This window comes from Triticum urartu, chromosome 7A (genome assembly GCF_056163025.1).
Source record: "Triticum urartu cultivar PI428250 chromosome 7A, HENAU_Tu73, whole genome shotgun sequence".
NCBI classification, from domain to species: Eukaryota; Viridiplantae; Streptophyta; class Magnoliopsida; order Poales; family Poaceae; genus Triticum; species Triticum urartu.
Window position 1 is genome coordinate 550,173,136 of NC_141879.1, and position 16,022 is coordinate 550,189,157.

The following is a 16,022-nucleotide window of genomic DNA, read 5'->3' on the forward strand; positions in this document are numbered from 1 at the left end:
AGTGACCACTTAGAAAATAACAATCGGTCAATTGATGTTGCACTGACTCAATCCAAAACTTGCTAGAGACATTTGAAAATGGCTTGCAAAAGATAGTTCAAAATGCTACAGTGCATCTTGGACGCAGTTTTTGGAAATTTTGAGGTGTTAGTGTTACCTCCAATCTCTATATACCGAGTGATGCACAAATACCTACTATGGATTAAATTGTCACCCCCTAACAAATCAAATTAGCACAAAAATATGGTATGCTCACAACTTATGGCAGTTCTTTAGGGTGTAATTTGATTATCTCTTAAGACAAGACTTTGATCACTAGTTACTTTGTTAATCCAGAATGATAATAATCTAACGTCCTTTTTTAGCACGGCAAATCAAACATTTTTTTGATGTCAAATTATGTTGACGCGAGGATGGCAATTTCCTTTAGCAAGGATGGAAAATCCTGACAAAAAATTGAACATGGCAAAGATTATCCATGCTTTCTAAAGGAAATTAACATCCTCGCAACAAGAAGATTTGCCATAAAAATGTATGATTTGCCATGCTTAAAACTGATGTTCAATTTGTAGTGAAATCCTCGTTAATATATGGCTGGTGTGATAAAACCACAACTATAATTAAATATTTTTGGTACAGATCTAGTGACATGAGTTTTATATCACATAGGTTGCATGATAATTTGTTAGTGGTCATTAGCCGAAGTATTATCTTAGCTTTTTATTTGTGGGAAGTATAATCTTAACTAATTAAAATACTCTCAACAACAACATTTTTTCCAAATATGATGACGAGGTTCCACTCATGGAACTTAAATATAGATGAATCATGGGTTGACTTTGATAAAATGTATGTCTACTTTTACAAAAGTGACAATTGCCAAAGAATCAAATATCAAATCTAATATTTGTGATTAAATGAGGCGGGCTCTGAAAATCCTCCACCCGGCCCATTTATCTCTTGTCTTTGTTCTAAACAAAGGTTTCACTACTTGTAATCTATGGAAACAATAACATAGTTTCAACTGTAGAAATAGCAAATGGGTCATACTATCTTTTTTTGAGAAAAAATTCGAATATATTCATCGAACATCATGATAGTACAAAGAACACTAGAATTAACAGAAACTACATCCAGTTCTATTGGTCACCTAGCGACAACTACAAGCACTGGAGCAAGCTGAAGGCGTGTCGCCGTCATCGCCCCTTCCTCACCATTAGTGGGCAGTTGAGAACTCATCATGCTAAGGCCCCAAAGGACCAGCACACCAGGATAGCAATCGTCGTTGATGAAGAGAAGTGAAGATCAAAAGGATAGACACATGAATGCAAACGAAGGAATATTCGATCCATACAAATCTAGTAAAGACAAACACTGACCTAATCTCATGAGATCCGTAGAAGACACACCTCCACACACCCTCTGACGGCACTAGACGCACCACCAAGGTGAGGGCTAGGCAGAGAGAACCATATTCATCTTTAGGGAGCAACCACCTCCTTGCTTTCCTAGGAAGGACAAAACTCTAAACAAACTCAAAAAACATCTAAAACGAAGCAGGAGCCCTCTCACCAGCAAGGGCCGGGATCCACCATGCCTCCATGGCCCTAAGATCACGGGAGGCGAAGCAGATCGGCGATGGCGCCAGCGGAATCGTGGAAACCCTAGTTTCTGCAGTCACTCTTGGGGTCCTACTACCTTATGATCATAGTATTAGTAGCTTAGCAAACAAATCATTTTCCGTCTTCCAAAATTGTGAAGATAAAAGGACATACATATGGACTACAAAAAGAATGGTGCACAGGTGAATTTTGGTAAAAGAATGCAATCATTTACTCTATGTACTTACTCTGACCAGAGTTTAAAAAACCAGTGACCAAACTGATGAGGTTGGTAGTTTAGGTTTTCATCAGTCGGACTACTGGTTCACCTGTTCCTTAATGACTTTTTAGCAACAAAAATATATTTTATACTAACATAATAGTAAACATAGGTTAAACAATACTCCCTTTGTTTCATAATGTAGTGCACATAGAGTTTTTAAAAAGTCAAGCGTCACAAACCTTGACCAAATTTATGGAGAAAAACATTTACATCTAGAATGCCAAACTTATATCATTAGATTCAATATAAGATGAAATTTCATAATTTATATATGTAGATATAAATAGTTAGCTCTAATAACTTGGTCAAAATTTTCGAAGTTTGACTTTTCAAAAAATTATGCACACTATATTATGGAAAGGATGGGGGATTACTTTAGCAGTTCTTTGTGTTAAGTGACAGCACGGTCTAAATACCTTAAGAACCTGCCAACGTTGTTTATTCCGGGTTTTCTAGTTTGACCGCCAGTCTAATACATTTTATTAACTATGATTGTATCTTAAAAATCTTGTTTACATTAGCTCACTGCAATTTACTATAGCTCACACAATTTATTATATTTCCTCAACTAGGATACTACTTTATTTTTTCTTACCAAATTTTAATGTTTAATCAATATGTTTTTTAGATTCTTGATTATATATATATATATATAGTTATATATATAGTTATATAGTCTTACGCGTTATCACAGAAAAAGAGTATTCTTTTTTGCGGGATCGCAGAAAAAGAGTTATACAGGCTTACCCATACATGAGCCATCTCAGTCACGATTGTCAGAAGTGCTGCGAGAGGCGGCGGATCCTATTTCGCGCGTGGGTCACTGGTTAAAAAAAGTCTCATGTGATGGGTTTTATGAACCGATTTTTGTTATTTTTCTTTCTTTTTTTACGTTTTTTCTTTTTCTCCAGTTTTCTGTTTTTTTTCTTTTCTGCTTTTCATTTTTATTCTTGTTTTCTAAATTTTCTAAACTGTTTTAAATTCGTGAACATGTTTAAATATCATGAACATTTTCTGAAATGATGAATATTTTTTCAAATTCATAAACATATTTTTGAAATTGTGAAAAAAATTACAATTAGTTTTCATTCACTTAAATTCTGAACATTTTCTGAAATTGTAAAAATTTGTTGAAATCATGAACATTTTTAAAATTCAAAAACAAGTTTTCTACATCATGAACATTTTTAAAATTCAAAAACAATTTTTCTACATCATGAACATTTTTTACAAATTCCTCAACATTCTCTTAAATCGTGAACATCTTTTCTAATTCACGAACATTTTTTTAAATCGTAAAAATTATTTAAATCAAGAACATTAGTTAGAATGAGAAACAATTTTGGAAATCATGAACTTTTTTTTAATTCGTGAACATTCTCTTAAATAATGAACATTTTTCGAATTCATAAACATTTCTTGAAATCTTGAACTTTTTTATAGTATAATGAACATTTTTTAAATCATGAACAATTTTAAATTCATGAATATTTTTAAAAAGTATTGAACATTCTCTCAAACTATGAACATTCTATGAATTCCTGGATATTTTTTGAAATCATGAACATTTTATGAATTCATGAACATTTTTTTCAAACTTCCCAATTGTATTGAAATTTAGAGCTTTTTGATAATCTAAATTATTTTAAAAATCAGTAAAAAAATTAAAGGAAAAAAATAGGGGGCATCCCAGCCTACACATTGGCCGGCCCAGAAGGCAACTGGTCTCCAGCGCGCGGGTCGCCGAATAGGAGGAGGCCCCGCGGGAGATCTAGCTCCTTCTCGCCTTTGGCGCCCGCTGTTGTGTCCTTCTAATCGGCCGGCCTGGTGAAGTGATTTTGGGAAAGGTTTTGATCACCGATTCGTGGAACCTTCCATCGATTTTGAGAAGATTTCATGCAGTTTTTTTTTAATTTTTTCTGCATTCTCCATTATGGTTTTTCTTTTGGTTTTCTTTTTACCTGTTCTTTTTATTATTTTCCTTTTTTTATTTCTTTCAAATAGACATTTTACATTTTTTTGATACACATAAATTTTTATTAACATGTTTTTAAAAACTAAAAATGAAAAACATTTGTTTTTAAATTTCATGAATATTTTTTAATGATAATTTATAAAATTACGTAAATATTTCCTTAACATTGGATAAGCATTTTTTCGAGTCATAAACATTTTTTCAAATGCCATGAACATTTTAAATTGTACAAAATATTTATAAAAAGTGCACCGGCATTTATTTAAATGTCTCAAACATACTTTTGAAATGCATGAACTTTCTTAGAAATTGCATGAACAAATTTTCTACAATGCATAAACACTCTTTTGATGTGATGAACATTTTGAAAACTTAAGAAAATTATATTTTGAAGAGTATGTATTTAGAATATTTTGAAATATAAACAAAAGTTAAAAATGAATGAATTAATGAACAATAAAAATCGAACAAAACAAAAAAATACGCCTCCCGAGATACTGGGTCGGCCCGCTAGTGAGGTGGCTTGAGGTGAGCGGGGCTACCGTCTCGCTCGGGAGCAACTAATTAAGAGGTACCCCTCCATGCGGAACCTAGCGGGCACTTTTGGTGGGTGGGGCGCACCATACTTGGAGCACAGTTTTTCTCGTTTCTGCATGATTTTTTGAATTCTTCTTTTGGGGGGGGGGGGGGGGGGGGGATTTGGTTTGTACTCGGTTTTTTGTATGTTTTTATCAAAATTCAGTTTTTTAATATATTTTTTCTGCGTGAAGCACATCTTATTGTGCTTCTCCGAGAAGCACAATTGTGGTTCCTGAAAAGAGAAAAGCATAGGCTATACTTATGCGAGAGGGAGAGTTGTGTTTCTCAAGAAAAAAAAACATATCCTCTACTTTTGCGAGAGGCACGACTATGCTTTTCGAAAAGGGAAAACACAAAAGTGCTTCCAAAAAAAGTAAATAAAGCACAAATGTGCTTTCGAGTTACAATTTTTCCCAGGTTCCAGTTTTTTTTCTGGTTGATAGTCTTTTTCTAGTTTCGGTTTTTATTTTTGTTTTTGGTTTCCCTTTGTTTCCTGACTTTTTCTGGAAAAAAGCATCAAACCCTGTTAACAGTGGGAAAGTAGACTAAAAGAAACGACGGGAGTACTTTTTGATGCCAGAAATTGGTCCCTGCTTGTGTATTTTAAAGTATTTGGGTTTGTTTAGGGCACATCTAGATGTGCCCTAGTTATTGTACATCTAAGTGGCTCAATCAAACTAGGAAGGAAAAGAAAAAAGAGCAAAGAAAATGTTTGCACAAATCTCCGTGTAAAATCAAGGATATGGAATTTAGATGTGCAATACTTAGGGCACATCTAGATGTGCTTTAGCAAAACTGTATTTCAAATAACTTTTTACCTCCAACATGCAATCTTTATTAATAATTGCGGTAAAGGTAGTCTTCTCAAGTTTGAACATTACAATACGAAGGCCACAATTATTTCCTCAACTAGAATGTTACAAGAACAATGATGACTCAATAAAGAGACAATCCATCAATGGGAATACATTACGAATCCAACTTTTCTTCAATGGAACAGACTTGACACCGAAAACGCAGTAAGCGGCATTCTTCCTAACAGACCATAAGAAGACCCTTATGCGATGAGAAAAAACAGCTCCAACCAAAAGGAAGCCTTCGCCTAGCTATACACTGCTAAGTCACATACACCAGGTCATCTCCCCGGAAGCATTTGATTGGAATGTATTGCATTACTAACTTGGTTGCTCTACAGGCCCCAGACTTAAATTAGTGCTAAAAATAGCATTAACGAATCAACTATCATTTGTGTCAAAGTCACGAATATAGTGCACAAAGCTTCAACTGCTCTCAAGGCACACGGACCATCTTGGATTCTGGTAGCTAACTTGTTGGTGCAGTAGATTGTTTGAACTATGCTACAGCTTACAGACTGTCCTGGCTCGTCCAATGGAGTCAATGGGCTGCACAGATGCATCAGTTGCTACGTTAAGGTGGATGATCATGGTTTCTGATGCAATGCTTGTTGTTCCTGTAATTTGTTTGACCTCTCTGGTTCAGCCCTGACAACAGCTGGCCCGTCTATGGCCATCGGACTTGCATCAATAGGCTACAGATGGCAATCAGCAGAAAAAGGCAGTTGTGGTTAGGAGCTAGGAGAGTAACATTTGCAATGTGCATGTATTCTTCCAATACTAAGTTTACATAACAAAGAAAACTTACAGGGTTTTGTTTTGAGGAACCAACTCCATCAGCCACAGGTTCTGGGCCCCTTACTTGTTCTGAAGCTACTCCGTTACCATCCTGCAGCATACCAATAAAAGAATTGCAAACAAATTAAATGATACAGTATCTACAAAACCCTTGTAGGCCAATACATGAACAATGCTCTGTTACAGTTGGGCAACAAGCAGGAGCCCTTGATGCAAGGTAGACAATACATGAGTTTCACATGCTGACACAAAGAAATACGCGATGTACATGACCATGTGAGAATTGCTTAACCACCCACATACATGGCGGTCGCATATTTGTCATTTTTCATAGGGGAAAAGCATCCTTCCTCGGTCCACAAGAAATAAGGAATGGCTTGAAATTACAACCATGCCCTTCTCCTTCTCCTGCTCATAGGGGAAAAGCATCCTTCCTCGGTCCACAAGAAATAAGGAATGGCTTGAAATTACAACCATGCCCTTCTCCTGCTCCTAGGTTCTCTAATTATTACCTCAAATCCCATGTTCTCGCTTAAGGAGCATTAGGAAGGAAGGGCATTCAGTTGAGAGTAATAAGCATGGGGGTATAATAGGAAGAATGGAAAGCGACGTGCCTAGAAATTGTAAAAGCAGCCGATATTTGTGGACAAATAAGATGGTTGAAACACCCTACATTCTAGACACAGAGTACTTGTCATACAGCATTACCATTGCAACTAATTCCATTATAAGGTGCAAGAGCATGCATGAGAACATTTGAGAAAATTAACTTGCCACAAACATTGGTCACCTAAAGCACCACACCAGAAATTACTGGCCCTATAATAGCCATATAACATTAGTAAGGGATCCACGTATCACTGTAGGCCCAAGCACAAGTCTACACGAAATGCGGCATCAGCAGGTAAGCAAGTGGCTAAGGCTTAGAGGTAAGCCTCTGTCTCTTTATGTTAGGATTTGATTTGCTTCCTTTGAACTCTAGGGGATCGACTTAATATCCACAATCTTTTTTCCGCGTTTCTTAGTTTGCTTAGGTCTCACACCAATGTTTTCTATCAAGAACCATGTACGATAGCTATATGCGTACCTCCTAGTTCACTGTCATGAAGCAGAAACTACATGCATGCCTCCTAATTCACTATCAATAAGGTAGATACTACTAACTCCCCTCCCTCCTATTTTCTTTATCTCCTACACCAAAACCACTTTTGGCGCCATCAGCACCTTATCCACATGGCAGCAAGGTGCCAAGGTCCTGGACCACAACCTCTTGTCGATCACATGTACAATGGTTGTAAAGGTAGTAAGGCGGGGTTCCCAATCCCACTTGAACTTTTAAGCGCATAAGGTAAGGTTGTGCCTTTGACGGTCTAGGAATACAATAATCATCACAAACACTGCAAGAGAAAATTTAAAATATTGTCATGCACTTTTGATGTATGCACATAAACAGCCCCATGGCTCATCTAATCCTGTGACCTAATTCCCAGAACCCTCCCTTCTCCCTCGCCAGAACCACTCTTTTTTTTTTCCTCGCCACAGCAGCAGAATAGATCAGATAAGGCGGAAGTGGGGACACTGAGGGATTGTGTGTGTGTTGAGGCGGGGGGGGGGGGGGGGGGGGGGGTCCAAGCACCGGGAGCAGCCCGATGTGCAATAACCAGGTGGCGGCAGGGATGGACACTTCCCTGTGACCGCCATATGCCAAATGGCTAAGGCAAGGGCTGCAGCCTACCATCCAAAGGCACCTTAGTGCTGAAGCAAAACATCTTCAAAATTAAACCTAAGATCAAAACCCACAAGCCCAAAACCCTAAAGTACATGCCACTCTAATACAGCGAGATCGAGCCTCTGTTAGCGCAGCCCACCCACCTGCGTTTGAGGCTCAGCCTCCCACATTGCTGGGTAATCACCTTCCTTCTTTAAAAAGTGCCACCAAGGACTAGTCTTGGTTGTCAGAAAAAAAATCGGCACTCTAATCAGCCTTACAAATATGGATTTGCATTAATAACGGTTTTCCATAGAACGCTAACATAACTAAACACTGTAAGCAATATAGTCACAACATTATAGCGTTTTAATTCACTTATACTATTCTAGATTTCTAGTTAACAATTTTAATTTGACATATTAGACACATAACTTCCTAAGATTCAGAAATGCCAAGGTAACCAAGATTAAAATTCCAAATGCTGGACATTTGGACAATGCATCGACTCTCTTTGGATGTCTTTTATAGTGCCAACTATAAACATGTTTCTGGAAAAGGGCAAAATTTACTTTAAAAAATGCCACCAAGGGCTAGTCCTGGTGGTCAAGTTCTTTTTTCCACTCTAATACAGCCTTACAAATATGATTTTCGTTACTAACACTTTTACATACAACACTAACATGAGTAAATACTGTGAGCAATATATAATCACAATATTATAGGGTTTTAATTCACTTAAAGTATTTGAATTACTAATGCTTAGATTGACATATTGGACAATAGCTTCTTAAGATTCAGAAGTGCCTAAGCAACCATGATTAAAATTCCAAATGTTGGACAATGCATCAACTCTCCATGGATGTATTTTACAGACGCCGACTATATAACATGTTTCTGGTAAAAGGCATAATATATTGCCATTCTGCAAAAGATATACAGTAACTTGTACATAAACTCTTCCTACTTATTTATCAGTCTAATGCAGTAGGAGCTTCTCAACCTCTCCAACTGTTTGCCGGTTAAAATAAAAAAGGATAAATAGCAGCATGCAATTGTATACAATAAGTATTGCTGCTTAGATGTCTGCAAGAATGCATTATATACCAAAGCAATCGTAATTTTATGCATATATTACTGAATCAGTATACGAGTTAAAATAAAAGTGAAGTACCTGATCTGTTGTCACCTCAGTTTCAGCAGATTCTCTCTTAACTCTCGCACCCTGAGTACTGGTTCTCCTACAGGAGAAAATGGCATGCATCAGAACCAATGGTATTGCTATAAATGATCACCTGAAAGACAAGGAACCAAATAAAAAGAACACCTTTCAGAGTCCTCCAGAGGCTTGGCATCATCCATTTCCACATCAGAGTCAGCATGATGCCTTTCATCAGGATTCTCTTGATCCTCATCTTGCTGTACCCAACACAAATGCAATTTAGCCAATATATGATGACTGCTAGCCATGCTGCTTCCAAAACTACAACTATAGTCAATGAGCATTAATGATCACATTTAGAGCTAATACCAAAATATAGGTATCATCACGATGGCACGTAGCTCAACCTCAAGTCAACATGGTCCCATGGTAGCAAGACAAATACAATAGTCCCTAGAAATGAACCCATTGGTCTTAGCCCAACCCAACAAATGAACAGAAGAAAAACAGTCATATAAAATTATAAATATCTGACAAGATATATCCAACTTGGCAAGTTTTATAAGTTGATTTAAACATTACAGATATAATTTGCAGCAGTATACCTGGCAATTACTTCAAAGATGGTCAATCTTAACAAAAGAACAACTACGTAAATGATGTTCATACTAATAACACCTAAAAGCATGAGTTGGCTGCATGAAATGAGCAAAGAACTTTCTAAAATAAATTAATCAAATGGGCACAAACTTACTATTTCCAGAAAGAAAAAAATGGACCAAAGACATAATATGCACAGCAAGATGAAGAAGTAGACAAGGACGATCTGCAAATCCCTACTTTCAGTGTTCATGCAGGGCAGACTGCGAATGCACGAGGGCAAGGATTGGCGTCCAAATGGTAATTTGACCATTTTCGAACCGAGAAAGGCCATCTACTAGCTTTTGTTAATTCCTATACTTATATTTAGAAAAAGAAGTCTACTTTACCGCCTCAAATTATTCGCGAAGGTCAAAACTATTTATTGCCGAACCTAGGCTCCTAGACTATTGGTGACTGGTGGTGGACCAATTAGTCCCCTAGAGCAGTTCTGGAAGGTGGTTCTGAGAACATAAATGGTGGTATGGCCGCATGGGCTACCACGTCACTAAATTGTGTCCACGTGGCTTACGTCTCATATTCATCTTCCTCCACCTTTTCCTCCTCTCCCCATACGAATCCCACTCCCAATTTCCTCATCCTTTGCAGCATCCAAAACCCCTTCTCCCACACAGCACTTTTGTGGCTATTGTCTTTGTAGCTTGCCGCATCCAAGCACCTGGACACAACTGTCACTAGACCACCCTCACGACACCACATCCTGAGCCACTACCAGTACCCACAACTCGCCGTTGCCTGAGTGTTACCACTATCTTGTTTCGCTTTGCTGCGTCACCACTCTGTTGGAGGGCACATGCTTCCTATATGGTTCTTAATTTTGTATGTGATTTGGTGGGTGCGTGTCTGATACACCTTGCAGGGATCCCAAACAAAGCTCATGTTTACGGGGATGCATTTCCTTCCACTAACTCGTTCATAAACTGTCTTCGGAAAATAATTACTTTTCTTGAGTAATGATTGATTGGACAGCTCGAGTTGGGATATGGTTATTTGAATGAATTATTTCCATGCCATTTGAGTGTACTAATTAGGCCCCTTTGGATCTGTTCTGCACGTCACCGGCGTGTATGAACGCAGGCTCTCAAGGGGAAGGAGCCAACACGACAAAAGGACTATGTGGCGCAACTGGGAAGAGGTGACCAACGGGCTTGGGGCACAACAGCCACACGGCAAAGCAGGGCAAGACATCACAGGCAGAAATTGATGGGTGGAGAGAGTGTGTTAAGGAGGGAGAAGGTGAGGTAGCTTCCACGCATGCAAAACCAGGTATATGTCTTCCATGTTATACCGCACATGAAAACCACCGCCGGGCGAAATGATCTGGAATAAGATGTTTAGGGAGTTAAGTGGAAGTGGGACAAAAACTAGTTCTGTGGGTTAGGTGAGCCTACCCAATAGTTTGAAGGGGTTAAAATGGTGTTTTCCCTTATATTTATAGAAATTTCACATCTGTGCCCCTTGCAGTTTCCAGTAGGATAATTAGCACTTAAGCGGAACAAAAGTCAACATTCACTCTCAACACAAATGGTTGCATTGTCAGAGTGTCGTCCTAGATCAAGGGTGTGGAAGCCATTACTATTGTATCTGATGTACGCCAGAAAAAATAAACTAGTTACTCGAAAGATCACCTCTGGTTGCTCGGCCTCAGGAGGTCGCTCTTGAAACTGCACACTAGGAGCATGCCGGAGTTTTGTAAGATTTTCGAGAAGTCTTGATCTTATTTCATCCAAATGCCGGTGTGTGTTTTTGTTCTCCATATTACTTGGTGCAACATGAAGAGTATAATCTGGGCCAAAATACTCATAATACTCATTTAGCGGCATCTTGTCAGTTAGCTCATGACCAAGTGCAACTCCCGTCTGCTCAACCAAAGGGCAAAAAAGGAACATCAGTAAGTAAGTTGGTGACAACTGAATTAGCATATATGTAGAAAAGGCAATAGAACCCCCAAACATTTAAATACATCTCTGTTCATCATAAGTCGTATATTTATAATTTTCCTAATAAATAATCAAATGTACATAGACAGATAAGTAAAAACGGAAGGAGTTCATCTTTAAAGAAATAAGCGTTATTGAACAGTAAATAAAAATAGTACTCCCTCCGATCCAAAATTAAGTGCCGTGGTAGTACTGGTGTAAAAAATGACATTGCAAGCATTTTTTAAAATCAGGAATAACTAAACCAATACAAGACGGTAAATACAGTCTGGTGGTTGTGCATGGCATATACTCTAGATTCTACAGAGTTTCATGATTTGAACCAACATTTTTACACTGTTTCATCCAAAAATGCATGGCCTATACCTTATTTCTATTATTCATATACTATTGATATAAATGAATTTTGTTTGTGTTAATCCTATCAAGCCCTGTCAGTGGTTGTATAGTATATCTGGCCACTGGCATCCTAAATCTCCGGCTCTACCACCTGTAGTCTACGAAACTTGAGAAAGTAGTAGCAATTAATGTTTTATTATTTTAGGACAAAACTATCGTGGCTCCCTGGCAACATAAAAAGAACCTACCGCAGAAACTATTCAACTTTGCACTATGCAGTACATTTTACAATTTTAAAATGATGTGATTTTAAGTATTTGAAATAGCATGATTTACATTTAAAAATATGAGAAGCAGATTTTATATGGCAGCATGTTGAGGAACCGAAACAAGGACAGAGCCACTGTAGCACACAGTTCAAGGCATGTTTAGTTGCCTTCCACACTGGCACACTACCACACTTATGTGCCCCAAGTGTTGCAATCCACAATTTTAGAGGCGGCCAAACTGATCACCACACTAGTGGCAAAAGTTGGTTATCAAATATGTCTATGAAAACCAACAGGTGCAATAAAAGGCTATGAAAGTGTGGAACGCCATAACTGTGGCTGACTGGCTGCAACCAAACACTTGCCGAACTTGTCTGCCTAACATTTGGCAAGGTATGGCTGCAAACCTACCAATCAAAAATGTGTTCTGCAAAACGAAGGTGTGATCCGAAACCAAGAAACGCCATTACATGTAGGAACAGGGTGGTGTAACCACAAATCGGACAGTGTGTGCTTTAGGCAGATGGAAGCAGTAGTATGTCCTAACAATTCTTGAGACTGAAATGTGACCGAATGCTTTAGGCCATGTTAGGAAGAGTAGTATTGTTTTTGCTAAAGTTTCACAATTTAGTTCAAATTTGACATAAAGACCAAAACCTCTCCACGAAATACCATTATTCCCAACAGCCACTTTCAAAAAAGTATAGGTGTAAAACAGACGAGCTTATAGCTTTCCCTTTTCAAAGAATCAGAGACATACATCATATACACATATGTAACATATGTACTGAAAGAAAGCTTTGTGGATACGATGATATGTACATGAAGAGGCATAAGACATTTCTTAGCATAACAACGGTTGTTACGGACATTTGCATATTAACAAAATGGCGACATACTTTCTTGCACTAGTAGCATATGTACAAGAGAAGTAGGTTTGTGTAACATGACATTTTTCACATAGGTGATCATGAATGTCGAGACATTTTGCCAAGCCAGTGTGCCCGTGTTGAATCGCGTGCATGGTACGCATACTGTTGGTGCTATGGAGGATGCTAGAATAACTTTCTTATTTTACACAAACAGATGCTAGCACAAATACAACCTATATATGTGTGGAGCATGGGTACTTGTCCTACGAAAAGAAGGTATGCAAAGCCAATAAATATTATTAGTTCAGGATGAGGGTGTTGTGGTGACAAGATGGACAATTCTTGCTAGCTATGACCTATCATTTCTTGAGACGAAAACATGATGGAAAGCTTTATGAGTTTATACAAAGGGTAAAACCCATTAAGTTGATAGTTTTGTATTTCCACAAGCCAGAAAACACAATATGCGTACCTGCCTCCACAACAAAGACCTACATCATCAACATATATGTACTGTACAGAAGCTTTATGGATCTGATTATGTGGAGCGACATAATACATTTCTTAGCATAACAACAGTGAATATATGTGTAGAATTCCCATTTGAAATTGTATGTCATGGTAGATACACACACGGTGAATTTCCATTTGAAACTGTGTGTCATGGTAGATACACACGGTGCCAATTCACATCCACTCCATTTTTTCATGATTTGTTTATGACTTTTAGGATTTTCTCCCATTGCTTTGGAGCACTAGTAGCATATGTAGATGAGAACTCGAGAAGTTTGTATAAAATGATGTTCACAGAACTACTCATAAATGTTAAGCCACTTTGGCAAGCCGGTGTGTCTATGATAGATCATATACATGGCTAGGTGCTAGTGCTACAGAATATATTTTTTATTTCACACAAGCGGATATTCTAAACGCAACTAGTGAGAGAAAAAAACACTGGAATAGGTAGAATAATGCACAACAGAAGCTCTACAAATATATGGTTTTAGATGAAAATTCCCTTTTATATACCTCATAGCACTATTCTAAACGCAACTAGTGAGAGAGAAAAAACACTGGAATAGGTAGAATAATGCACAACAGAAGCTCTACAAATGTATGGTTTTAGATGAAAATTCCCTTTTATATACCTCATAGCACCAACATCGTGCAACATTTCTTATGGTATAACCACCACCACCAAGCAGCAACACCGGAACATTGAAGGACCTCATGAATCTCACGCACTCTGCGTGCCCCTTAATGGATAGGTTGAAGCAGCCCAACCTGTCACCGGATAAGGAATCTGCTCCACACTGGAGTACCACCGCGCCAGGGCGGAAAATCTCCATAACTTTACCCATGATCGGCTTGAACAACGATTGATAGCTCTCGTCGTCGATGCCGTCATCCAACGGGACATTCAGGGAATAATACTTCCCCTTGGAGTGCCCAACGTCACGAATGTCTCCTGTCCCTGGGAAATAATCCCCAAACTTGTGGAATGAGACAGTCATCACCCTGTCCGTGGTGTAGAACGCCTCCTCCACGCCGTCCCCATGGTGAATATCGATATCGACATACAGAACACGCTGTAAACACGAATTATTGATTAACATGTTAAGATAACATGATTTTGCAAAATTGAGGGGAACAAGGGTGATAGATTACATAAGAAGGCAGGGCACATACCTGGTGGTATTTGAGGAGCTCGAGGATGGCGAGGACGATGTCGTTGACGTAGCAGAAGCCGGAGGCCTCGCACTTCTTGGCGTGGTGGAGGCCGCCGGCCCAGTTGATGGCGATGTCGTGGCCGTGGTTGAGCTTGACGGCGCCCCCGACGGAGCCGCCGGCGTAGGTCTGGCAGAAGCTGTAGAGGCCGTCGAAGACGGGGCAGTCCTCGCCGACGTTGAAGCGCTTGAGGGCGCGGATCTGGTCCTGCTGCGTCTCCGGGGTGACGGAGCGGAGGAAGGAGACGTAGTCGTCGGCGTGGAAGCGGCACAGGTCGCGGTCGCGGGCGGGGTGCGGCTTGAGCACCTGCATCTCGTCGAGGAGGCCGTAGTGGGCGAGCAGGGCGTGGGTCATGCGGATGCGGTGCGGCTTCATCGGGTGGCCCTGCCCGTAGTAGTAGTTGCCCACCTCCGCGTCGTAGAAGTAGCAGACGCGGCGCTTCGAGCCGTCCGCGCCGGTGGTGGGCAGCGAGTTGCCGCCGCCGCCGGCCGAGATGTCCATCGCGGCGTGGGGGGGGGGGGGGGGGAGGCGCCTTCTCTCCTCCGCGTGTTTGCGCGCCTCTGTGTTTGGGTTTCGGTATCTCGGCTTTCGGCGGCGTTTGAGTTGGGAAAATGGGGAGGGCCGAGGGCGTCGAGACGGGGGGATTTGGGGAGGGCCGGAGACGGGAGGAAGGTTTTCGATTCGGCTATTCTTCGGCCTGTACGAGCCGTTGGATCGCGGGTAGGTTCAGCAAGCCGCTCGGTTGTGCGACTCCGGTGCTGCTTGACCGGTCGTCGTCATCCCTTGCCTGGCAGGAGAGAGAGTTTTGCAAGCTCGGATGTTGTGAAGCTAAACCAAAAAATCGGACGTATAAGATGTGATTCTCACTGTAAAAATATGATAAGTTTATTTTAACAAATGCTTTATGTAGGATTATTGGATAGCTTGCAGTATTATTATTTACCGGTTGATAAATTTGATGTAAGGGTAAGGACAACATTGAGAAACAATCCGCTAGTAACTTGTTTGAATGTACACACACTGAAAAAGAAGACTTTAAATGTACAGTTTGATCATGACTATTCAAACTATCAAATCTGCGCTAACAGTACTATCAATCGTCGCTGGCTGCGGCCACCTTTCTTTTTTATGTTTTTTTGGGCTTGTTGAGTTATGCTCTAAGCAGAACCTTTATACTCCTTGTTGTGTGGCCTGGGTGTGTGTGTTCTGAACTAGTTCGTGTATGTGTGTTCTTGGCGGTTTGCTTTATTTATA

General features: G+C 39.6%; 1 protein-coding gene across 2 annotated transcripts; it reads right to left on the bottom strand.

Moving 5' to 3' along the window:
* Window positions 1-5,355: 5,355 nt before the first annotated feature.
* On the bottom strand, window positions 5,356-15,316 carry LOC125518638 (histone deacetylase 1). 2 transcript variants are annotated; one of them, XM_048683463.2, is made up of 7 exons: window positions 14,730-15,310; window positions 14,189-14,629; window positions 11,249-11,479; window positions 9,126-9,217; window positions 8,973-9,039; window positions 6,101-6,181; window positions 5,356-5,987 (listed from the first exon to the last, which is right to left on the bottom strand). In XM_048683463.2, the coding sequence occupies exons 1-7, from the start codon at window positions 15,267-15,269 to the stop codon at window positions 5,880-5,882; spliced, it is 1,560 nt and encodes a 519-aa protein (XP_048539420.2). In that variant the 5' UTR covers window positions 15,270-15,310; the 3' UTR covers window positions 5,356-5,879. The 2 variants fall into 2 exon arrangements, with proteins under 2 accessions (XP_048539420.2, XP_087393868.1); XM_087537742.1 differs by lacking the exons at window positions 5,356-5,987; window positions 6,101-6,181; window positions 8,973-9,039; window positions 9,126-9,217 and adding an exon at window positions 9,269-9,413 and having other exon boundaries at window positions 14,730-15,316.
* Between the last annotated feature and the right edge of the window lie 706 nt (window positions 15,317-16,022).

Excerpts from the sequence above, each read along its gene's own strand:
- LOC125518638 (XM_048683463.2), bottom strand. The coding sequence starts at position 15,269 with ATGGACATCTCGGCCGGCGGCGGCGGCAACTCGCTGCCCACCACCGGC. Across the intron at positions 11,480-14,188 it reads CACGATGTTGGTGCTATGAG|ACGGGAGTTGCACTTGGTCA; the intron begins GTATATAAAAGG and ends TTGGTTGAGCAG. Across the intron at positions 9,040-9,125 it reads CCTCTGGAGGACTCTGAAAG|GAGAACCAGTACTCAGGGTG; the intron begins GTGTTCTTTTTA and ends TTTCTCCTGTAG.